We start from the raw sequence: 23,340 nt of genomic DNA on the forward strand, positions 1-23,340 counted from the left end.
TTTTGTAGGTTTCTATGGTAATGACTGTGTGTGTGTTTTGTAGGTTTCTATGGTAATGACTGTGTGTGTGTGTGTTTTGTAGGTTTCTATGGTAATGACTGTGTGTGTGTTTTGTAGGTTTCTATGGTAATGACTGTGTGTGTGTTTTGTAGGTTTCTATGGTAATGACTGTGTGTGTGTTTTGTAGGTTTCTATGGTAAGGGCTGTGTGTGTGTTTTGTAGGTTTCTATGGTAATGACTGTGTGTGTGTTTTGTAGGTTTCTATGGTAATGACTGTGTGTGTGTTTTGTAGGTTTCTATGGTAATGACTGTGTGTGTGTTTTGTAGGTTTCTATGGTAATGACTGTGTGTGTGTTTTGTAGGTTTCTATGGTAATGACTGTGTGTGTGTTTTGTAGGTTTCTATGGTAATGACTGTGTGTGTGTTTTGTAGGTTTCTATGGTAATGACTGTGTGTGTGTTTTGTAGGTTTCTATGGTAATGACTGTGTGTGTGTTTTGTAGGTTTCTATGGTAATGACTGTGTGTGTGTTTTGTAGGTTTCTATGGTAAGGGCTGCATAGAAGCGTGCCAGCTGAACCCGTGTGAGAATGATGCCAAGTGCCACAGAAAGCCCAGCTCATCACACGGATACATCTGTGACTGTGGAGACAACCACTATGGCCAGTACTGTCAGCACAGGTCAGTTTATCAACTTTACATCAACTGTAGATCAACCATAGATCAACCACTATGGCCAGTACTGTCAGCACAGGTCAGTCTATCAACTTTACATCAACTGTAGATCAACCATAGATCAACCACTATGGCCAGTACTGTCAGCACAGGTCAGTCTATCAACTTTACATCAACTGTAGATCAACCATAGATCAACCACTATGGCCAGTACTGTCAGCACAGGTCAGTCTATCAACTTTACATCAACTGTAGATCAACCATAGATCAACCACTATGGCCAGTACTGTCAGCACAGGTCAGTCTATCAACTTTACATCAACTGTAGATCAACCATAGATCAACCACTATGGCCAGTACTGTCAGCACAGGTCAGTCTATCAACTTTACATCAACTGTAGATCAACCATAGATCAACCACTATGGCCAGTACTGTCAGCACAGGTCAGTCTATCAACTTTACATCAACTGTAGATCAACCATAGATCAACCACTATGGCCAGTACTGTCAGCACAGGTCAGTCTATCAACTTTACATCAACTGTAGATCAACCATAGATCAACCACTATGGCCAGTACTGTCAGCACAGGTCAGTCTATCAACTTTACATCAACTGTAGATCAACCATAGATCAACCACTATGGCCAGTACTGTCAGCACAGGTCAGTCTATCAACTTTACATCAACTGTAGATCAACCATAGATCAACCACTATGGGCAATACTGTCAGCACAGGTCAGTCTATCAACTTTACATCAACTGTAGATCAACCATAGATCAACCACTATGGCCAGTACTGTCAGCACAGGTCAGTCTATCAACTTTACATCAACTGTAGATCAACCATAGATCAACCACTATGGCCAGTACTGTCAGCACAGGTCAGTCTATCAACTTTACATCAACTGTAGATCAACCATAGATCAACCACTATGGCCAGTACTGTCAGCACAGGTCAGTCTATCAACTTTACATCAACTGTAGATCAACCATAGATCAACCACTATGGCCAGTACTGTCAGCACAGGTCAGTCTATCAACTTTACATCAACTGTAGATCAACCATAGATCAACCACTATGGCCAGTACTGTCAGCACAGGTCAGTCTATCAACTTTACATCAACTGTAGATCAACCATAGATCAACCACTATGGCCAGTACTGTCAGCACAGGTCAGTCTATCAACTTTACATCAACTTTAGATCAACCACTATGGCCAGTACTGTCAGCACAGGTCAGTCTATCAACTTTACATCAACTGTAGATAAACCATAGATCAACCACTATGGCCAGTACTGTCAGCACAGGTCAGTCTATCAACTTTACATCAACTGTAGATCAACCATAGATCAACCACTATGGCCAGTACTGTCAGCACAGGTCAGTCTATCAACTTTACATCAACTGTAGATCAACCATAGATCAACCACTATGGCCAGTACTGTCAGCACAGGTCAGTCTATCAACTTTACATCAACTTTAGATCAACCACTATGGCCAGTACTGTCAGCACAGGTCAGTCTATCAACTTTACATCAACTGTAGATCAACCATAGATCAACCACTATGGCCAGTACTGTCAGCACAGGTCAGTCTATCAACTTTACATCAACTTTAGATCAACCATAGATCAACCACTATGGGCAATACTGTCAGCACAGGTCAGTCTATCAACTTTACATCAACTGTAGATCAACCATAGATCAACCACTATGGGCAATACTGTCAGCACAGGTCAGTGTCAACTTTACATCAACTGTAGATCAACTTTAAATACATTAACATTATTAACATACTGTCCATCTGTGACTATGGAGACAGGTCAGTAAACACTATAACTATAGATCAACTTTGGATGACTGAACCCCAGCTATATGACTGAGTCCCAAATGTCTGTGTGTGTTTCTAATGTTAGTAACAGTACACCATAGCAGTGCCTGAGACTGGGGAGTGCTCTGCTCTGTCTATCTGTCAAAGTGGATTTTGTTGTCCTTGTTTCTCAGCAGATATGTCCTAATCCCCAGGAGAGGATAAGAGCAGACTTAAGTTTCTCTGTGATGATAAAACACAGTGTATATGTGAACCAGGTGTCACCCCACCCCAATGTGAAATTCCCTCCCAGCTTTAGGTCTCACAGATTTGTCACTTCCTAATTTCCCTTTGATCTAGGCACTGTGGCCTATATAGCAGACAGAGACTGAAATTGGGAGAACTACCACTTTTAACGTGTGTGTGCGTGTGTTTCACTGTGTGTGTGTGTGTGTGTGGGGGGGGCGAGTGTGTGTGTGTGTGTGTGTGTTTCACTGTGGGTGTGTGTGTGTGCGTGCGTGTTTCACTGTGGGTGTGTGTGTGTGCGTGCGTGTGTTTCACTGTGTGTGTGTGTGTGTGTGTGTGTGTGTGTGTGTGTGTGTGTGGGGGGGGGGGGGCCTGTGTAGGATTGACCACCAGTGTCCACGAGGTTGGTGGGGCTCTCCAACATGTGGGCCCTGCCACTGTAACACCAGTAAAGGATTGGACCCCGACTGCAACAAGACCAGTGGCCACTGCCATTGCAAGGTGACCTGCCCGCCACGACACACACAAGCGCTCGCACAATCACACATATCAGCAGTAAATACTCATACCGTTAATCAACTCATATCGCAATCCCAGGCACTGATCCATGCTCTTACATACCTCAGCAGACATATAATCCTCGTATACCACCCTTACCTACTGTCTTCTAATCCCTGTTTGTGACCCTAATCCTTGATACTGATCCTAACCTGACACTGCTATCAAACAGGCGTTGCCTTATGAGGCATTATCAGCAGCTTCACCTTGTAATCTGAGCATCCCCATTACCCTTAACACTCTTAATGCCAACGGACCCCCCTTATCCCTCATACCACCCTCCAAACTGTGACCCCATCTTAAATCCTGTTTCAAGGACAGTACAGAAGCTCCGTTTTCTCACAGTATAGTATTATATTGAGTATTGTAATTTAAATGTTGAATTGTTCTAAGATGAGATTTAACATACTGGTGTTTCTAAACGGCCACCTGACAATATTTTTTTGTGTTTGTCTGTCCATGTCTCCTTACGTATCTCTTTTTCTCTCTAAATCCTTCTCTTTTCTGTACATCTGTCTGCTTTCATCTTCCCCTCTCTCTTTTTCATGTTGATGTGTGCGCATTTGTGTATCTGTCTGTGTGCGTCTATGTACATGTATATGCCTGTATATGTGAATGTTTGCGTGTATATGTATGTGACTTTGCTATGTCTGTTCTTTGTGTATTTGGATGAGGTTGTCTTTGGTCTGAATGTTATGTCTACATGTGTTTGGGTGTATATCTGTTTCCTGTTTGTCTATATCTCTGTATGTGTGTGTCTGTCTCTCTGTGTACCTATCTCTGCGTATATATCCGTGTGTGTCAGGAGTTCCACTACCGCCTGCGGGGCAGTGACTCCTGCCTGCCGTGTGACTGCCACCCTGTGGGCTCCTTCTCCCGGTCATGTGACCCAGAGAGTGGCCAGTGCCAGTGTCGGGCTGGTGTGATTGGTCGACAGTGCAACATGTGCGACAACCCCTTCGCTGAAGTCACACAGAAGGGCTGCGAAGGTGAGACCGAGGGATTCCTCTCCTCCTACCTGTGATCTTCTCTTTCTCTCTTCCTCCCACGTCTTCTCTCCCCTCCCTTCTCTTTCTCTCTTCCTCGCATGTCTTCTCTCCCCTCCCTTCTCTTTCTCTCTTCCTCGCATGTCTTCTCTCCCCTCCCTTCTCTTTCTCTCTTCCTCGCATGTCATCTCTCCCCTCCCTTCTCTTTCTCTCTTCCTCGCATGTCTTCTCTCCCCTCCCTTCTCTTTCTCTCTTCCTCGCACGTCTTCTCTCCCCTCCCTTCTCTTTCTCTCTTCCTCGCATGTCTTCTCTCCCCTCCCTTCTCTTTCTCTCTTCCTCGCATGTCTTCTCTCCCCTCCCTTCTCTTTCTCTCTTCCTCCCACGTCTTCTCTCTCATCTTCTCTGTGCCTCTCGTTTCTCTGATTCCCTTATTTTCCCTGCTGTAAGACTCTTTCTCTCTCAAAGACATCTCTCTCTTGTCAAACCTCTCTCCTCTCAAACTAGTATGAGATTGTCATTGCCTTCATACACAGTTTTTACTGTAATATTGAGCATACTAACAGTCTTTTTGCCCCTGTTTCTCTCTCTGTCTGTTAGTCATCTATGACGGCTGTCCTAAGACCATCACCCTGGGTATCTGGTGGCCCAGAACCAAGTTCAACCTGCCAGCTGCCGTGCCCTGTCCTAAAGGATCCGTGGGTCAGTCCCTCAACACTCTACACTTTCTCTGTAGTTATATGAACTGTTACTCAGTAAAATCTTTGACATTGTTGCATTTCTATTTTTGTTCAGTATACTGTATATTTCCTGAATCTTCCAAAGAAGGAAAGAGGATAACATCTCCCATTAGAAGACTCATGATCTATACTGACTATAGGCAGATAAACGCCCCATTCCTTTGAAACCTAGTATCTGTGTTTGAATGTATCCCCTGTGCTGCTTTTTAGTGTTGTGGATGTGTTATACAGGTATTAGTGTCTGTGTCTGTTCTCTCCAGGTGCTGCTATCAGACACTGTGATGTGGAGAGGGGCTGGCTGGAGCCGGATCTCTACAACTGTACCTCTCCTCCCTTTGTGGAGCTCAATGCAGCAGTAAGAATAATCCGCTACCCCATTGCTCATACTGGTTGGAACTGTACAATACGGAATGGTGTCTAAAATAGTGTGTGTGTGTGTGTGTGTGTGTGTGCATAGCTGGAGTTGGTTGAGCGGAACGAGACAGAGCTCAGCACCATCATGGAGAAGAAACTGGCCCACCAGCTCCGTGATGTCACCGAGGCCACGCCCCGTCTCTATGGCAATGACCTCCAGATTGCCGAGCGGCTACTGTCCCGCCTGTTGACCTTCGAGAGTCTGCAGACGGGCTTCGGCCTGACCGCCACCCAGGACGCAAACTTCAACGAGGTGAGGGTTGCCTGGCAACACGCTCGTAAAACCTTTTAGTGGAGTTTGGAAAATGCAGACACTGTTTTATTAGATTGTGTGTAGGAACTGAATCTCCCTCTCCGTCTCCAGAATGTTCTGCAGGGCTGCAGTGCGGTGCTGGGTCCAGGCAGTGCAAGTTTATGGCGGGCCCAGATTCAGGCCCAGGGAGGGGCAGGAGGGCTGGCTGATCTGCTGGAGCAGTATGCCCAGACCCTGGCCCAGAACATGAAGCTCACCTACCTGAACCCCGTGGCTCTGGTCGCCCCCAACATCGGTGAGTCCCCCCCAGGACAGAACCATCTGCTCTCTTACCCTTTACAGTGAGGGAAAAAAGTATTTGATCCCCTGCTGATTTTGTACGTTTGCCCACTGACAAAGAAATGATCAGTCTATAATTTTAATGGTAGGTTTATTTGAACAGTGAGAGACAGAATAACAACAAAAAAATCCAGAAAAACACGTCAAAAATGTTATAAATTGATTTGCATTTTAATGAGGGAAATAAGTATTTGACCCCCTCTCAATCAGAAAGATGTCTGGCTCCCAGGTGTCTTTTATACAGGTAACGAGCTGAGATTAGGAGCACACTCTTAAAGGGAGTGCTCCTAACCGCAGCTTGTTACCTGTATAAAAGACACCTGTCCACAGAAGCAATCAATCAATCAGATTCCAAACTCTCCACCATGGCCAAGACCAAAGAGCTCTCCAAGGATGTCAGGGACAAGATTGTAGACCTACACAAGGCTGGAATGGGCTACAAGACCATCGCCAAGCAGCTTGGTGAGAAGGTGACAACAGTTGGTGTGATTATTCGCAAATGGAAGAAACACAAAAGAACTGTCAATCTCCCTCGGCCTGGGGCTCCATGCAAGATCTCACCTTGTGCGGTTGCAATGATCATGAGAACAGTGAGGAATCAGCCCAGAACTACACGGGAGGATCTTGTCAATGATCTCAAGGCAGCTGGGACCATAGTCACCAAGAAAACAATTGGTAACACACTACGCCGTGAAGGACTGAAATCCTGCAGCGCCCGCAAGGTCCCCCAGCTCAAGAAAGCACATATACATGCCTGTCTGAAGTTTGCCAATGAACATCTGAATGATTCAGAGGACAACTGGGTGAAAGTGTTGTGGTCAGATGAGACCAAAATGGAGCTCTTTGGCATCAACTCAACTCGCCGTGTTTGGAGGAGGAGGAATGCTGCCTATGACCCCAAGAACACCATCCCCACTGTCAAACATGGAGGTGGAACAATTATGCTTTGGGGGTGTTTTTCTGCTAAGGGGACAGGACAACTTCACCGCATCAAAGGGACGATGGACGGGGCCATGTACCGTCAAATCTTGGGTGAGAACCTCCTTCCCTCAACCAGGGCATTGAAAATGGGTCGTGGATGGGTATTCCAGCATGACAATGACACAAAACACACGGCCAAGGCAACAAAGGAGTGGCTCAAGAAGAAGCACAGGTCCTGGAGTGGCCTAGCCAGTCTCCAGACCTTAATCCCATAGAAAATCTGTGGAGAGAGCTGAAGGTTCGAGTTGCCAAACGTCAGCCTCGAAACCTTAATGACTTGGAGAAGATCTGCAAAGAGGAGTGGGACAAAATCCCTCCTGAGATGTGTGCAAACCTGGTGGCCAACTACAAGAAACGTCTGACCTCTGTGATTGCCAATAAGGGTTTTGCCACCAAGTACTAAGTCATGTTTTGCAGAGGGGTCAAATACTTATTTCCCTCATTAAAATGCAAATCAATTTATAACATTTTTGACATGCGTTTTTCTGGATTTTTTTGTTGTTATTCTGTATCTCAATGGTAGGTTCAAATAAACCTACCATTACAATTATAGACTGATAATTTCTTTGTCAGTGGGCAAACGTACAAAATCAGCAGGGGATCAAATATTTTTTCCCTCACTGTATGTGGTGGGATAAGTTCATTGTGTCAATCGAGGTCTACCTTTCTGTATTGAGTGGTTGTTCCTGCTTTATTTGGCCATGTAGTCAATCCATGCAAGTGTGTAGCCCTAGTCTTTTTCCTGTGTAAAAACGAAGGAGAGAACCCTGTTCACAGCAGTGCATGTAGAGATCCAGGGGTTGGTTTTGGCAGGAACAACTAAATATCAAAAACAAGTGTAGAAACCACACAGTGATGACCGACGACCGACCTTGACTTTAATACTTGTTTTATTGCTGAGTAGTGAGTAAACCAACAACATTGTTCATCAGGTTATTTGTGTTATGTTGTGTGGTGTAACCTGGAGTCATGGACTGTGTGTATGCTCGTGTTTCAGTGATGAACCTGGACCGCGTTGAGAACCACACCCACGTGCGCAGACGTTTCCCTCGCTACCACAGCCCTCTGTTCCGCGGCCAGGCTCTCTGGGACCCCCACACACATGTGATGTTGCCCCCTGCTGCCCTGGTGCCACAACGACACCAACGTAAGGAGAACACACACATACACGACAGCCACTGAAACACACAAACACACATACTGTACACACAAGCACAAGCACATACCTACCTTATGTCACTCCTCTTATACCTTGTGCATTTTCCAGTTTCAGCTTCACAGAACACAGCTCCTGCCCCTGTCAGTATGTTGGCCAATCAGACGGGAGACTATGCTGCAGCCAGGCATTCTGTTTCGCTACTGGAGCCGCCTGTCACCATTGTCATCATGTTGATCTATCGTAGCCTTGGAGCAGCACTCCCCCCCAAGTACCACACTGACCGCCGAGGAGTCAGGTGTGTGTGTACTGTATATGCCTGTCCTCCAGTGTCTGTCTCATGACATCTGGTTTACCAGGAGTCTGTATTTCTGACTGTTTATTTATGTTTTCATTGGACTTTTCAAAGCACAACATTGGAATTGTGCCAACAGTATTGTGTGTTTGGTGGACCATAAAACAGTGTTAGGGCTATTACGTCTGTCCTACTAAAACAAATTCTCTCTCTCTCTCTCTCTCTCTCTCTCTCTCTCTCTCTCTCTCTCTCTCTCTCTCTCTCTCACCCCTCTCTCCTCCGTCACTCCTCCTCTCCTTTAGACTCCCCAGACATCCAGTGATGAACTCTCCAGTGGTCAGTGTGTCCATCTACAACAACCAGACGTTTGTCGGGGGTCCGCTGGACTCGCCCCTGCTGCTGGAGTTCCGCCTGCTGGAAACTACCAACCGCAGCAAGCCCCTGTGTGTCCAGTGGAACCACAGCAGCCCGTGAGTAGAGCTTTACATGACTTGAGGGGGCTTGTGCTCTATGGGAAATAAATACTGTCAACTGGGAGTTGTAGTGTGTTTGATGCCGTTATCTTTCTCTCTCTTAATAACCCATCTCTTTTCTTCATCCTGACTTTCTCCCACCCACCTTTTCTCTACCCCTATCCACCCCTTCTCACTCTGACGCTCACTCTCTGTCTGTCTCCCCCCACCCCCCTCTCTCTCCAGGTTGGAGGTGGGAGGTTGCTGGACGGTGAGGGACTGCATCGTAGTATACAGGAACACGTCCCACGTGCGTTGCCAGTGTCAGAGGCTGGGCACCTTTGGTGTCCTGATGGACAGCTCCCAGAGAGAACAGCTGGAGGGGGATCTGGAGACCCTGGCCCTGGTCACCTACTTCTCCCTGTCTGTGTCCATGCTGGCCCTGCTGCTCACCGTCCTGGTGCTGTCCTGCCTCCGGGGCCTCAAGTCCAACACCCGCTCCATCCATTCCAACATGGCTGCCGCCATGCTGCTCTCAGAGCTCGTCTTCCTGCTCGGCATCAACCAGACCGAGCAGCAGGTATGTGTGGGTGGGTAGGTTAGGTGTGTGTTGTGTGTGTGTGTGTGTGTGTGGGGGGGGGGGTCTGAGAGAGACAGAGAGAGATCAGTGTGCATGGGGCTATGTGTGTTTATGTGCATGGGTGTGTGTGTGGGGGGGGTCTGAGAGAGACAGAGAGAGATCAGTGTGCATGGGGCTATGTGTGTTTATGTGCATGGGTGTGTGTGTGGGGGGGTCTGAGAGAGACAGAGAGAGATCAGTGTGCATGGGGCTATGTGTGTTTATGTGCATGGGTGTGTGTGTGGGGGGGTCTGAGAGAGACAGAGAGAGATCAGTGTGCATGGGGCTATGTGTGTTTATGTGCATGGGTGTGTGTGCACCCAACCAAGATGGCACAGTATGCATGGGTACGTTCAACAACTGTGTTCCAACTGTGTATCGTATGTACAGTAACAGTATGTTATATCATTGTCTTCAATGACCTTTAATATCCCATTTACTATTTTTAACTAGCTAATCTACACAATCTGGATCATTTCCAGTCAAACTGACTGAAAGGTTTTTCTGTTTGAGTGGGTGGACAAAATGACCATCTGGCTGAACATGTGCCAAGGCTGAACATCTCTCTGCCTTGGTGTTCATTGGTGTTTTGCACTGTGATGCTTACAGCATAACACCAGATTTCGTACGTTCTCTCTCCCAGTAAATATTTTCTAACTGGTCTGAAAGCCAAAGGCCTTAACTTTTTAGGGTATAGGGGGCAGTATTTTTGATTTTGGATGGAAAGCGTGCCCAGAGTAAACTGCCTAATACTCGGGCCCAGAGTCAAATATTTGCATATTATTAGTAGATTTGGATAGAAAACACTCTGAAGTTTCTAAAACTGTTTGAATGATGTCTGTGAGTATAACAGAACTCATATGGCAGGCAAAAACCTGAGAAAAATCCAACCAGGAAGTGTGGAAATCTGAGAATTGTAGTTCTTCTTTTGAATCCCTATCGAAACTACAGTGTCTGTGGGGTCACGTTGCACTTCCTAAGGCTTCCAATGGCTGTCAACAGCCTTCAGAAAGTTTTTTCATCATTCTCCTGTTACTGGGCAGAGAATAGTAGCTCAGTCAATGAGTGGACTGCCTATGGACAAAGGGCTTGGTGATGCGCGATCCCGAGAGTGCGCCGTTCCTTCTTTTTCTCCTGGAATGAATACGCTATTGTCCGGTTGGAATATTATCAACGTTTTATGTTAAAAATACCCTAAGGATTGATTGTAAACAACGTTTGACATGTTTCTACGACCGGTAATGGAACATTTTGACTTTTCGTCTCTGGTACTGCGCTCGTGCGTTATGCCTTTGGATAGTGATCTGAATGCATAAACAAAACGGAGGTATTTGGACATAAATATGGAGTATTTCGAACAAAACGAACATTTCTTGTGGAAGTAGGAGTCCTCGGAGTGCATTCTGACGAAGATCAGCAAAGGTAAGAGAATATTTATAATACTAATTCAGAGTTTTGTTGATGCGAGAACTTGGCGGGTAGCTGTATAGCTTACTTCGATGGCTGAGCTATGTACTCAGAATACTGAACAATGTACTTTCTCTGTAAAGTTATTTTGAAATCTGACAAAGCGGTTGCGTCAAGGAGTAGTGTATCTATAATTCTTTCAATAACTGTTGTAAATTTTATCAACGTTTATTATGAGTATTTTTGTAAATTGATGTGCACATTCACCGGAGGTTTTGGTGGGAATACATTTTCTGAACATAACGCGCCAATGTAAAATGCTGTTTTTGGATATAAATATGAACTTTATCGAGCAAAACATACATGTATTGTATAACATGAAGTCCTATGAGTGCCATCTGATGAAGATCGTCAAAGGTTAGTGAATATTTTAGCTGTACTTTTGTTTTTTGTGATGCATGTCCTTGCTTGGAAAATGGCTGTGTGGATTTTCTTGTGAAGTCCTAACATAATCTAATTTTATGCTTTCGCCGTAAAGCCTTTTTGAAATCGGACAATGTGGTTAGATTAACGAGAGTCTTATCTTTAAAATGGTGTAAAATAGTTGATTGTTTGAGAAAATGGAATTATGAGATTTTTGCTGTTTTGTATTTCGCGCCCGCTATTTCACTGGCTGTTGAATAGTGTGGGACGGTCACGTCCCACCTAGCCCAGAGAAGTTAAACAAATTTCGGCCAAACCCACCAATAGAAGCCCAATGGGAAAATAGTCACTGAACTCGGCTACAGACCCATATGAATACATTGAAAGTTGTCATAACATAATCTCTATACATGTCTCTGACTGTCCTCTCTCTTAGTTCCTGTGTACGGTGGTGGCCATCCTGCTGCACTATTTGTTCATGGCCACGTTTGCCTGGCTGTTTGTGGAGGGGCTCCATATCTACCGCATGCAGACAGAGGCACGCAACATCAATTATGGAGCCATGAGGTTCTACTATGCCATCGGATGGGGCGTGCCTGCTATCATTACAGGTACACACACACACACACACACACAGTTCCCTACAGAGACCTGATTTAGAATGGATTTCACTGATACTAGTAAGAACACAAAGTAAAAAACACATCTTACTCTCGTTCAGGTTTGGCGGTAGGGCTGGATCCTGAGGGCTATGGAAACCCAGACTTCTGCTGGATCTCCATATATGACAAACTCATCTGGAGCTTCGCTGGACCTATCGCTATCGTCATCCTGGTACTGTCTCCCTCTCACTCTGTGTCATTCTGTGTCAGTCACTTTGTTTGCCTCTATATCTCTACTTCTGTCAGTCACTTTGTTTGCCTCTATATCTCTACTTCTGTCAGTCACTTTGTTTGCCTCTATATCTCTACTTCTGTCAGTCACTTTGTTTGCCTCTATATCTCTACTTCTGTGTCAGTCACTTTGTTTGCCTCTATACCTCTAGTTCTGTGTCAGTCACTTTGTTTGCCTCTATATCTCTAGTTCTGTGTCAGTCACTTTGTTTGCCTCTATATCTCTACTTCTGTCAGTCACTTTGTTTGCCTCTATACCTCTAGTTCTGTGTCAGTCACTTTGTTTGCCTCTATACCTCTACTTCTGTCAGTCACTTTGTTTGCCTCTATATCTCTACTTCTGTCAGTCACTTTGTTTGCCTCTATACCTCTAGTTCTGTGTCAGTCACTTTGTTTGCCTCTATACCTCTAGTTCTGTCAGTCACTTTGTTTGCCTCTATATCTCTAGTTCTGTGTCAGTCACTTTGTTTGCCTCTATATCTCTAGTTCTGTGTCAGTCACTTTGTTTGCCTCTATATCTCTACTTCTGTCAGTCACTTTGTTTGCCTCTATATCTCTACTTCTGTCAGTCACTTTGTTTGCCTCTATACCTCTAGTTCTGTGTCAGTCACTTTGTTTGCCTCTATACCTCTAGTTCTGTGTCAGTCACTTTGTTTGCCTCTATACCTCTAGTTCTGTGTCAGTCACTTTGTTTGCCTCTATACCTCTAGTTCTGTCAGTCACTTTGTTTGCCTCTATATCTCTAGTTCTGTGTCAGTCACTTTGTTTGCCTCTATATCTCTAGTTCTGTGTCAGTCACTTTGTTTGCCTCTATATCTCTAGTTCTGTCAGTCACTTTGTTTGCCTCTATATCTCTAGTTCTGTCAGTCACTTTGTTTGCCTCTATATCTCTACTTCTGTCAGTCACTTTGTTTGCCTCTATATCTCTACTTCTGTGTCAGTCACTTTGTTTGCCTCTATACCTCTAGTTCTGTGTCAGTCACTTTGTTTGCCTCTATATCTCTACTTCTGTGTCAGTCACTTTGTTTGCCTCTATACCTCTAGTTCTGTGTCAGTCACTTTGTTTGCCTCTATACCTCTAGTTCTGTGTCAGTCACTTTGTTTGCCTCTATATCTCTACTTCTGTCAGTCACTTTGTTTGCCTCTATATCTCTACTTCTGTCAGTCACTTTGTTTGCCTCTATACCTCTAGTTCTGTGTCAGTCACTTTGTTTGCCTCTATATCTCTCCTTCTGTCAGTCACTTTGTTTGCCTCTATATCTCTACTTCTGTGTCAGTCACTTTGTTTGCCTCTATATCTCTAGTTCTGTGTCAGCCACTTTGTTTGCCTCTATATCTCTAGTTCTGTGTCAGTCACTTTGTTTGCCTCTATATCTCTAGTTCTGTCAGTCACTTTGTTTGCCTCTATACCTCTAGTTCTGTCAGTCACTTTGTTTGCCTCTATATCTCTAGTTCTGTGTCAGTCACTTTGTTTGCCTCTATATCTCTACTTCTGTCAGTCACTTTGTTTGCCTCTATATCTCTACTTCTGTCAGTCACTTTGTTTGCCTCTATACCTCTAGTTCTGTGTCAGTCACTTTGTTTGCCTCTATATCTCTAGTTCTGTGTCAGTCACTTTGTTTGCCTCTATATCTCTAGTTCTGTGTCAGTCACTTTGTTTGCCTCTATACCTCTAGTTCTGTCAGTCACTTTGTTTGCCTCTATATCTCTAGTTCTGTGTCAGTCACTTTGTTTGCCTCTATACCTCTAGTTCTGTCAGTCACTTTGTTTGCCTCTATACCTCTAGTTCTGTGTCAGTCACTTTGTTTGCCTCTATATCTCTAGTTCTGTGTCAGCCACTTTGTTTGCCTCTATACCTCTACTTCTGTGTCAGTCACTTTGTTTGCCTCTATATCTCTAGTTCTGTGTCAGTCACTTTGTTTGCCTCTATACCTCTAGTTCTGTGTCAGTCACTTTGTTTGCCTCTATATCTCTAGTTCTGTGTCAGTCACTTTGTTTGCCTCTATACCTCTACTTCTGTCAGTCACTTTGTTTGCCTCTATACCTCTAGTTCTGTGTCAGTCACTTTGTTTGCCTCTATACCTCTGTAGTTGTAGTTTTATCTAGTCTCATGTCTGCCTCGTTGCTGTCTCTTTGCTGCAGATGAATGGTGTGATGTTTCTGATTGTGGCTCGCATGTCCTGCAACCCCTCCCAGAAAGAGACCAAGAAACTACCTGTCATGTGAGTATCCCAGAGAGGTTGAACATATTACATGGCCGGGTTCTGCTGAATACAATTCTATTGCAGTAAAACAGTATACCTTTAAATCCAGCCATAAAAGCTTTTTTGATAAAAAACCTCTCTGTGTCTCTCTCATTGTTTGACATGCTCTCTCTCTTTTTTCTCTCTATTCTTTTCCTTTTCCTTCTGTCTCTCCAGTGCCACTATACGCGGTGCCATCCTGCTGCTGCTCCTGGCCACCTCTACCTGGTTCTTTGGGCTGATGGCTGTCAACAACAGCATTCTGGCCTTCCACTATATCTTCATTGTACTATGCTTACTGCAGGTACTGACCCTGTGTGTGTGTGTGTGTGTGTGTGTGTGTGTGTGTGTATGTGTGTGTGTGTGTGTGTGTGTGTGTGTGCCTTATTAGACTGTGTGAGTTGCTTTCTAGTCCTGGTGAGTACTTGGTGGTGTGTTAATGTATACATTCCCCTCTTCCCAGGGTCTTGCTATGTTCCTGGTATTCACGGTGCTGAACGTGGAGGTGCAGGAGGTCTGGAAGTTGTCATGTCTGGGCAAGAAGAGCCCCAACGAGGATGCACCTAGAGCCCCACAGAACCCTGTGAGCATGCCCCCCCCCCCCCCCACACACACAGCCCACTACACCAACAAGGAACCCATCTACATCAACTGGCCCCATTCTACCACACACATCACCCCCCCAATCCAAATCAGCACACCCTGGTCTTCCCTTAACATGACCCCCTCAGGGCTCTTCACTTGACCCACATTCCACAATGCACTGTGCTTAGCCTGCTGTCTATACATTTGTTCTCTACCACTGACTCATCTGGGGAATGATTGTTGCTGTTTGCTCTGACTAATTCAGACTCGACTAGCGCGGTATGACCTGGAATGTTGATGTGTGCTCTAGTCCTGAATGTATTTTTCAACACGTGGGTGTTTTGTGTCAAGGGTCAGAACCCCTACAACAATGCGTCGTTGCTGGAGCAGAGCGGGCTGCACCGCATCACCCTCGGAGCCTCCACCATCTCCTCTGTCAGCAGCGCTCGGTCAGTAAGCCATCTGAGATGCACAGGATCTGTGAGGCTGAAATATGTAGGGGCAGTTTCCCAGACACAGACTCAGCTTAGTCCTGGGCTATAAGCTATTTCAATGGAGATTCTCCATAAACCATGCATTTAAGTCCAGGAGTAGGCTCAGTCAGAGTCTGGAAAACCGGCTCATTGTGTACATGTACTGCAGACTTCCACTGTTTGTGAATAAGGTTTATATGGAGCCTGGTTAATGTAGTGACCAGTCCAGTGTCTCAGTGTGCGTGATGTCATGTGTAAATGCTCTGGTTAACACCTCCTGTCCTCCCACAGAGAGAACCTGCTGGCCCGCCAGACCTTGGAACACAATCTGGGACATACTGGAGCTACAGACCTGGACGTGGCTATGTTCCATAGAGACAGAGGTACCCACTGGCGCACACACACACACACACACACACACACACACACACACACACACACACACACAGTCTTGCCCACGTGTGCACACACACATGCATTGTAATAGAAATAAACACATTCATAAACACTCAACTAGGGTTTTAATACTGTATACAATACACTTAAAATGATAAAATGTGCATGACCACTTTTAAGTTTTTATTGGTGCTCTCTCTCTCTCTCTCTCTCTCCCTCTCCCTCATTCTGTCTTTCTCTCTCTCTCTGTCGTTCTGTATTTTCCCTCTCCCTCATTCTGTCTTTCTCTGTCGTTCTGTATTTCCTCTCTCTCTCTCTGTCGTTCTCTTTCCCCTCTCTCTCTCTGTCTTTCTCTCTCTCTCTCTGTCGTTCTGTCTTTCTCTCTCTCTCTCTGTCGTTCTGTCTTTCTCTCTCTCTCTGTCGTTCTGTCTTTCTCTCTCTCTCTCTCTCTCTCTCTCTCTCTCTCTCTGTCATTCTGTCTTTCTCTCTCTCTGTCGTTCTCTTTCCCCTCTCTCTCTGTCTTTCTCTCTCTCTCTGTCGTTCTGTCTTTCTCTCTCTCTCTCTCTCTGTCGTTCTGTCTTTCTCTCTCTCTCTCTGTCGTTCTGTCTTTCTCTCTCTCTCTCTCTGTCATTCTGTCTTTGTCTCTCTCTCTGTCGTTCTGTCTTTCCCTCTCTCTCTCTGTCATTCTGTCTTTCCCTCTCTCTCTGTCTCTCTCTCTCTGTCGTTCTGTCTTTCTCTCTCTCTCTGTCATTCTGTCTTTCTCTCTCTCTGTCGTTCGGTCTTTCTTTCTCTCTGTCGTTCGGTCTTTCTCTCTCTCTGTCGTTCTGTCTTTCCCTCTCTCTCTCTCTCTCTGTCGTTCTGTCTTTCCCTCTCTCTCTCTCTCTGTCGTTCTGTCTTTCTCTCTCTCTCTCTCTGTCGTTCTGTCTCTCCTCTCAGGTGAGGACTCAGACACAGACTCAGATGTCTCTTTGGAAGGGGAACGTAGTCTCTCCATCCCCTCCTCCGAGAGTGAGGACAACGTTCGTCTCCGTGGACGCATCCAGCGGCGTTTTAAACGCACCAATCACAGCGAGCGGCTGCTCACAGAGCCCGCCCACAATAGCACCAAAGGTACACACAGACGCTAAGAAAATGTCAGACTGGATAGACTCATAGATTCACAAATGAATACATACAGATATCATAAATGTCAGAAACCAATATCCATAAATCAATAAAAATCCTTATGCATTTACCTGTCACTTCTACAAAACATTATCTCATATTGGATTCAGTTGTGATTTATTTAGAGTTGTTGGCCATTGGCGATTGTCCATCTTTGTGTGTCAGACCTAGACGGCAATGACCTGCTCTCCTATTGGCCAGCGCTGGAGGAGTGCGAGGTCCACTCCCTGCAGAAGTGGGGCTCAGAGCGCCGCCTAGGGGCTGACTACAGCAAGGATGGCTCAAACAACAACCAACCTGACGCAGCGCTGACCAGCGGGGACGAGAACGGCCTGACAGGACAGCCCAGCCGCCACCGCAAGGGTGAGTCACAACCTCAGTAACCTCGCCCTTGGACCAGATGATACTATTTTGGTCTGTGGGTATCAATGGTTGACTTTGGAGTGCTGATGACCGGCATTTATTACCAATGGGTTCCACATACAGATTCATGTAGACTCAAAGGCCAAAATACATACACATGATTAACCTTTTCTCTTTTCTCATCTCTCCCTGCTGTCTCAGGCATCCTGAAGAACCGTATTGGCTGTCCGCCGGCCCTGCAGGGTCTCTCCACCATGGGCCGGGTCCCCAGCGATCTCTCCTGGTACCGCACCTCCACCCTGGGCCACAGGGGCGTCCCGGCAGCCTCCTACGGCCGCATGTACTCTGGGACAGGCTCCCTGTCCGGCACGGGCTCCTTGTCCCAGCCCGCCTCCCGCTACTCTTCCAGGGAGCACCTAGACTCTCTGGCTCGCCGCCAGTTCTCCAGAGACCCCCTGGGCCGCCAGGCTGGAGGAGGGTCCCAGAACCGCCTGGACCGCCAGGGCTCCCGGGACAACCTGGACCTGCTCCCCCGCCGCCGTGAGCCGGGCCTGGACAGAGCCTCCAGGGAGAACCTGAGCAGCTCCAGAGACAGGCTGGACATCCAGCAGCACAGCGCCCATGCCTCCCAGGAGGACTTGAGTGGGAATGGAGGTGTGGAGCCGAGTCTGGGGGGGTCGCGCTCCCAGCTAAACAACCTGATGCGACGCCAGGCCTCCTCTCGTGAACACCTGGGAGGAGCGCTAATGAGCAGCCGCTCCCGCGAGCAGCTGGAGGGCAATGGGGGCGGTGGGGTGACTCAGTCCCAGCCCTGCAGGGAGTGGCTGCGCACACTACCCCCCCGTCAGCCCTCGCACCCCGACCAGCCCCCACCCTCCTCCCCTCCACCCCCAATCAGCGAGGAGCCCCAGGAGTCCCCCCTACCTCGTCGCGGCCGGCTGGACTCTGCTCCCCCATGTAGGTACCCCCTCCCTGCCCTCGGCGCACCCCCCAGCCGCCACCCGTCCAGCGAGCACCTGGACATCCTGTCCTCCATCTTGGCCTCCTTCAGCTCTTCTGTGCTCACCCCCCCAGACCCCTCATCTGCACAGGGACCCTCCCCCTCCCCGCCCCACTCCGCCACCTCCCACAGCATCTCTGAGGTTTCCCCAGACTCTGAGTAAGTCCTGAACTCAATCACTCACTCACCTTCATCTACCTGCTGCCTTTTCTCTTCACACTCCTGCTCTGCTCTTTTTCTCTCTATCCTCACGCATCCCCCTTTTTGGTCATCCCTCTTTTTGGTCCCCATCAAAGATGTGGTGATTTGGATTCTAAATGTGTCATAGCCTACATATCAGGAGATTTATGTAGAATTAATAACATGATGTTATTTTCCCTTGTCACTGATTGTGGTCTCTCTTGCCTCTTCAGAGTAAACAGAAGTGAAGGACAGTCTTGATGACACCCTCCAAATCCCACAATGCATGTCTAGTGGGGTTACCAAGGACTGCGCGGGGGTAGGGCAGAGGTCAAGGAGCCCCTGGGCTGCTGAAGCACTTTGGGATACTGGAGGATATGTGTTGAAGGAAGGCAGAGACAGTGAGAGGGAGTTTGAAGGTGCTGGGTTGGTGCTGCTGTTAAGTATTTTCGGTCACAAGTAGCAACCAGTATGGGGAGGAGGGCTATATGATTGAAACAGAGGGGTGGCTACCTCAGCCACTAGGTTTTAACGAACTTCCATCCTCAGATTTCAACATGAACACAAAGATCGGAATCGATCTGCTAAGAAAAAGATGAACCTGTAGATAACATTTTTATACATTTTGTATCTTTTTCAACAGAGATGGAACAAAAAATCTCTTGTGACGTTTTGGAAGATTGTGTCCATGTGCGGTTGTGAAGGAGATGTGAATGGAATCTGTTGCTATGGGCGATAGCCCTAACTCAATCCCAAATTCCACTACCATTATCCCGAAACCTTTCCTCAAACCTGTCAACTATGTTTCTAAAACTAGGGACCGGGGTTGGTTAGTGTTGATTGGATGAGATTACGAGACGTGATAGGATGAGGAAGATGTTGGGGGCGGGTGATTGTAAATAGGAAGGAATTCTAGGAAAGCGAGATTTGATAGAACAAATGATTGTGAACAAGAAAGAAAGCAGATATACTTTGATATTTGCAAGGCTTGATGATGGCTTGATTATCTCATTCTTTAGACATAATTGTTCTGTTAATCCAAGACCCACTGCATTTGAATGTCGATCATCTATTCTACAGCATCATATATCTTTCTGTGCTACTACAAATCACAAACAAAACATATCAGTCAAAACAAAGTATTATATCAGATCTGGTTCCACATCTAAAACTTTCTCTGCCTGAGGATATATGGTTCATTTAAGTGTAAAATATCTATTTTCAATTACCTGCTGTAATATCATTTCATGTCTTTGGTGGTATGTTATTATAAATGTGACACTATAATTGCCAAAAAGGTCCCCAGGGTACCCCCAATATCCATCCTTACCCATGTTCCATCTATGTTTAGCTGCTCCAGCTATTTAGCTACTGGGCAGTTATTTTTTCACATGATTTATTATTGCAGTACCTTTAACTTGTACAGACATAAGATTTTATTTTATTTATGACGATCATATTTATTACTTTGTAATTTTGTGTGAGAGGATGTAATGTTTCCTATGGCCTGACTCTCCCACTGTGACAAAATGCATTGAGAGAAAAGAACGAGTGAGATGACAAGAGGAAAGACATTGAAGTGTGACGATGAAGGGATAGAGAGAGGTTGGGATGGGGGATTGTCTTTGTCAATTTGTTTATTCTGGGGTATGTGCTATCCAGTAGGCATGGGGGGAATTTGAAACAGCTGCTCCTCATTTACCGTGGAAACCATACAAGAGAAATGTTGCACATTAAAAAAAGAACTATTCCTAACAAGATGTGTTTTCTGTGAGTGACATTCCCTGATGAAAACAAGTGTTAGCAGAGACCAGTTTTGACAGTTTGTTTCCAGAGGCTTTTCTCTCTCAGGTATTTTTATTTGCCAGGTGTCTTTTCATATTCAGACATCTACCCCAGCCCATTACAACAAAACTCCCCCAGATTCTGAGCAGCAGTGAGAAGGAATACTAAAACAAAAATCACTAAAACCTGAAACTGTCAAAAACGGAAAAAATCATTAACGGAAAAAAATCTTTGTCAGAAAATAAGAGCAATAAAAATGTAAAAAGCAAGTAAAACGTCAAATGATTTGATCGTGATCCTCATCCTCCATGTCCTCGCTACTAGAGGGCGGTCGTACCTCTTCCCCCATCTTCTTCAGCTTAGCCTGATAGTATTTATTTTTTAGCCTGTAGGCCTTCTCTTTCTGCCTCACCGCCTGTCTCTTATCTTCTAGAACCTTCTGTTCCATCTGTAGAAGCCACATCCTCTGCTCATGTTCCAGCTCCGACAGTTCCAACATGCGCGGCCCATACCGTGGGTCCTCCGCACCTCGCCCTGCCACTGCCCGGGGGGGTGTAGGGCAGATCAAAGTTCACAGGGCGAGAGGTGAGCAGGCTAGCAGATGAGGCAGCTGGGATGGGCAGAGAAGGGCAGGAAGGGGACGTCCCAGAACCAGTGGATCCACTATGGGTGAGGGTGGAGGCATTGGGCTGGTTGGTGGAGGGGGCCCGGAGGGGTCAAATCAAATCAAATCAAATGTATTTTATATAGCCCTTCGTACATCAGCTGATATCTCAAAGTGCTGTACAGAAACCCAGCCTAAAACCCCAAACAGCAAGCAATGCAGGTGAAAGAAGCACGGTGGCTAGGAAAAACTCCCTAGGAAAAACTCCCTAGAAAGGCAAAAACCTAGGAAGAAACCTAGAGAGGAACCAGGCTATGAGGGGTGGCCAGTCCTCTTCTGGCTGTGCCGGGTGGATATTATATTATTATATTATATTATAACAGAACCACCACTCCCTGTTAGTGCTGTAAAGGAGGTGATGCCGATACTCATGGCTACCTGGTCTTTACTCTCACACTCGTGGGGAAGACATGACACTGGGTTAGATTAACTGCACTGTCAGACATTCTGCTCTTATAATAGAAGAACTCTATCGACATTTTCATATGTAAGATCATCATACAGAGAGGATTGTCTATGGAGATGTGATCTAGTTGAGAAGACACATTACCTCATTGTGACTGTACAAATACTGAGCTATACAGTGCATTCGGAAAGTATTCAGACCCCTTCACTTTTTCCACATTTTGTTACATTACAGCCTTATTCTAAAATTGATCAAATACAGTTTTTTTTCCCGATCTACACACAATACCGCATAACGACGAAGCAAAAACTGGTTTTTTGAACTTTTTGAAAATGTATAAAAAAATTAAATACAGAAATACCTTATTTACATAAGTATTCAGACCGTTTGCTATGAGACTCGAATTTGAGCTCAGGTGCATCCTGTTTCCATTAATCGTCCTTGAGATGTTTCTACAACTTGATTGGAGTCCACCTGTGGTAAATTAAATTGATTGGACTTGATTTGTAAAGACACACACCTGTATATATCAGGTTCCACAGTTGACAGTGCACGTCAGACCAAAAACCATGCCATGAGGTTGAAGGAATTGTCCGTAGAGCGCCGAGTCAGGATTGTGTCGAGGCACACATCTGGGGAAGGGTACCAAAACATTTCTGCAGCATTGAAGGTCCCCAAGAACAAAGTGGCCTCCAACATTCTTAAATGGAAGAAGTTTGGAACCACCAAACCTCTTCCAAGAGCTGGCCGCCTGGCCAAACTGAGCAATCCAGGGAGAAGGGCCTTCGTCAGGGAAGTGACCAAGAACCCGATGGTCACTCTGACAGAGCTCCAGAGTTCCTCTGTGGAGATGGGAGAACCTTCCAGAAGGACAACCATCTCTGCAGCACTCCACCAATCAGGCCTTTATGGTAGAGTAGCCAGACGGAAGCCGCTCCTCAGTAAAAGGCACATGATAGCACGCTTGGAGTTTGCCAAAAGGCCAAAGGATTTGGGCCTGGTCTCGAAAGCAGTATATCCTTCACGTCGGACTCAATAAAGAAATAATCTTTGTCCAGTTCTGATGTCCAGAAGCTCTTTTTGGTCAAAGGACGGTGGTGGCAGCATCATTATGTACAAAATAATTTACCAACAAAATAGCACAGTTTGTTTAGGAGCCCGTAAAAACGTCAGCTACCCTATTGTAATATTGGTTCTGTTTTTTTTCTGATGGATTAAACTGAAATTGCAACCAACTTTCTATGGCTTGTTAAAAAATATCGACATTTTGTAGATTATTTAATTTTCAAATAACTGAAAGTGAAAGGTTGTAATCTGAATAAAGGGAAAAAGGCCATTCTTAAAAACGGGGTGAGCCATTCTTACTAATCTGCTAGAGAACCAGTTCAGATTTAAGTATAGCTTTTGTATGACTGATGCCTTTAGTGAGGCCTAATGCTTTAATATTTAATAATTCATCCCAACTGTTACACCGAGAAGATTGAACGTCCGCTACTTTAGCAGTCGTCCAATCTTCTCAGGGTAACAGTTGAGATAATGGGACACTTCAAACACATTTCTCATTCCTGGATTAAGGTACGTTTTCCCAGCCATATCTCGCTCCGGTTCGCGGTGTCTTGATCTACACAGGAAGTCTGTACGACCCTAGTGCAGCTGTAAGCAAGCAGGTCAATCTACTGGCTACGTAAAGTGAGGTATTGAAAACAGGGGTGCCAATCCATTTTATTTATATAAAATCATATAATTTTTTGGAGCATACAATATTTGTATTTATTTTAGTATTTTGTTTTGCTAATCTTTATCAAGGGTGCAAATAATTTTGGACTATGTGTGTGAGC

The 23,340-nt window shown here is 45.6% G+C and overlaps 1 protein-coding gene across 1 annotated transcript in view; it reads left to right on the forward strand.

Moving 5' to 3' along the window:
* The window catches only part of celsr3 (cadherin, EGF LAG seven-pass G-type receptor 3), a 55,252-nt gene extending 34,847 nt beyond the window's left edge, over positions 1 to 20,405 (forward strand). The window contains exons 15-36 of the mRNA XM_029724408.1: positions 538 to 679; positions 3,111 to 3,231; positions 4,094 to 4,277; positions 4,872 to 4,973; positions 5,272 to 5,366; positions 5,469 to 5,678; positions 5,790 to 5,973; positions 7,996 to 8,145; positions 8,266 to 8,452; positions 8,752 to 8,919; positions 9,148 to 9,481; positions 11,787 to 11,961; positions 12,072 to 12,184; positions 14,386 to 14,465; positions 14,664 to 14,790; positions 14,950 to 15,069; positions 15,423 to 15,520; positions 15,836 to 15,927; positions 16,877 to 17,050; positions 17,270 to 17,467; positions 17,669 to 18,626; positions 18,881 to 20,405. Of these exons, the coding sequence (XP_029580268.1) occupies positions 538 to 679; positions 3,111 to 3,231; positions 4,094 to 4,277; positions 4,872 to 4,973; positions 5,272 to 5,366; positions 5,469 to 5,678; positions 5,790 to 5,973; positions 7,996 to 8,145; positions 8,266 to 8,452; positions 8,752 to 8,919; positions 9,148 to 9,481; positions 11,787 to 11,961; positions 12,072 to 12,184; positions 14,386 to 14,465; positions 14,664 to 14,790; positions 14,950 to 15,069; positions 15,423 to 15,520; positions 15,836 to 15,927; positions 16,877 to 17,050; positions 17,270 to 17,467; positions 17,669 to 18,626; positions 18,881 to 18,908 (4,040 nt within the window). The 3' untranslated portion in view covers positions 18,909 to 20,405. The remainder of the gene's footprint in view (positions 1 to 537; positions 680 to 3,110; positions 3,232 to 4,093; positions 4,278 to 4,871; positions 4,974 to 5,271; positions 5,367 to 5,468; positions 5,679 to 5,789; positions 5,974 to 7,995; positions 8,146 to 8,265; positions 8,453 to 8,751; positions 8,920 to 9,147; positions 9,482 to 11,786; positions 11,962 to 12,071; positions 12,185 to 14,385; positions 14,466 to 14,663; positions 14,791 to 14,949; positions 15,070 to 15,422; positions 15,521 to 15,835; positions 15,928 to 16,876; positions 17,051 to 17,269; positions 17,468 to 17,668; positions 18,627 to 18,880) is intronic.
* The last annotated feature ends 2,935 nt before the right edge of the window (positions 20,406 to 23,340 follow it).

This window comes from Salmo trutta, chromosome 30 (assembly GCF_901001165.1).
Source record: "Salmo trutta chromosome 30, fSalTru1.1, whole genome shotgun sequence".
In the NCBI taxonomy this organism is placed as follows: domain Eukaryota; kingdom Metazoa; phylum Chordata; class Actinopteri; order Salmoniformes; family Salmonidae; genus Salmo; species Salmo trutta.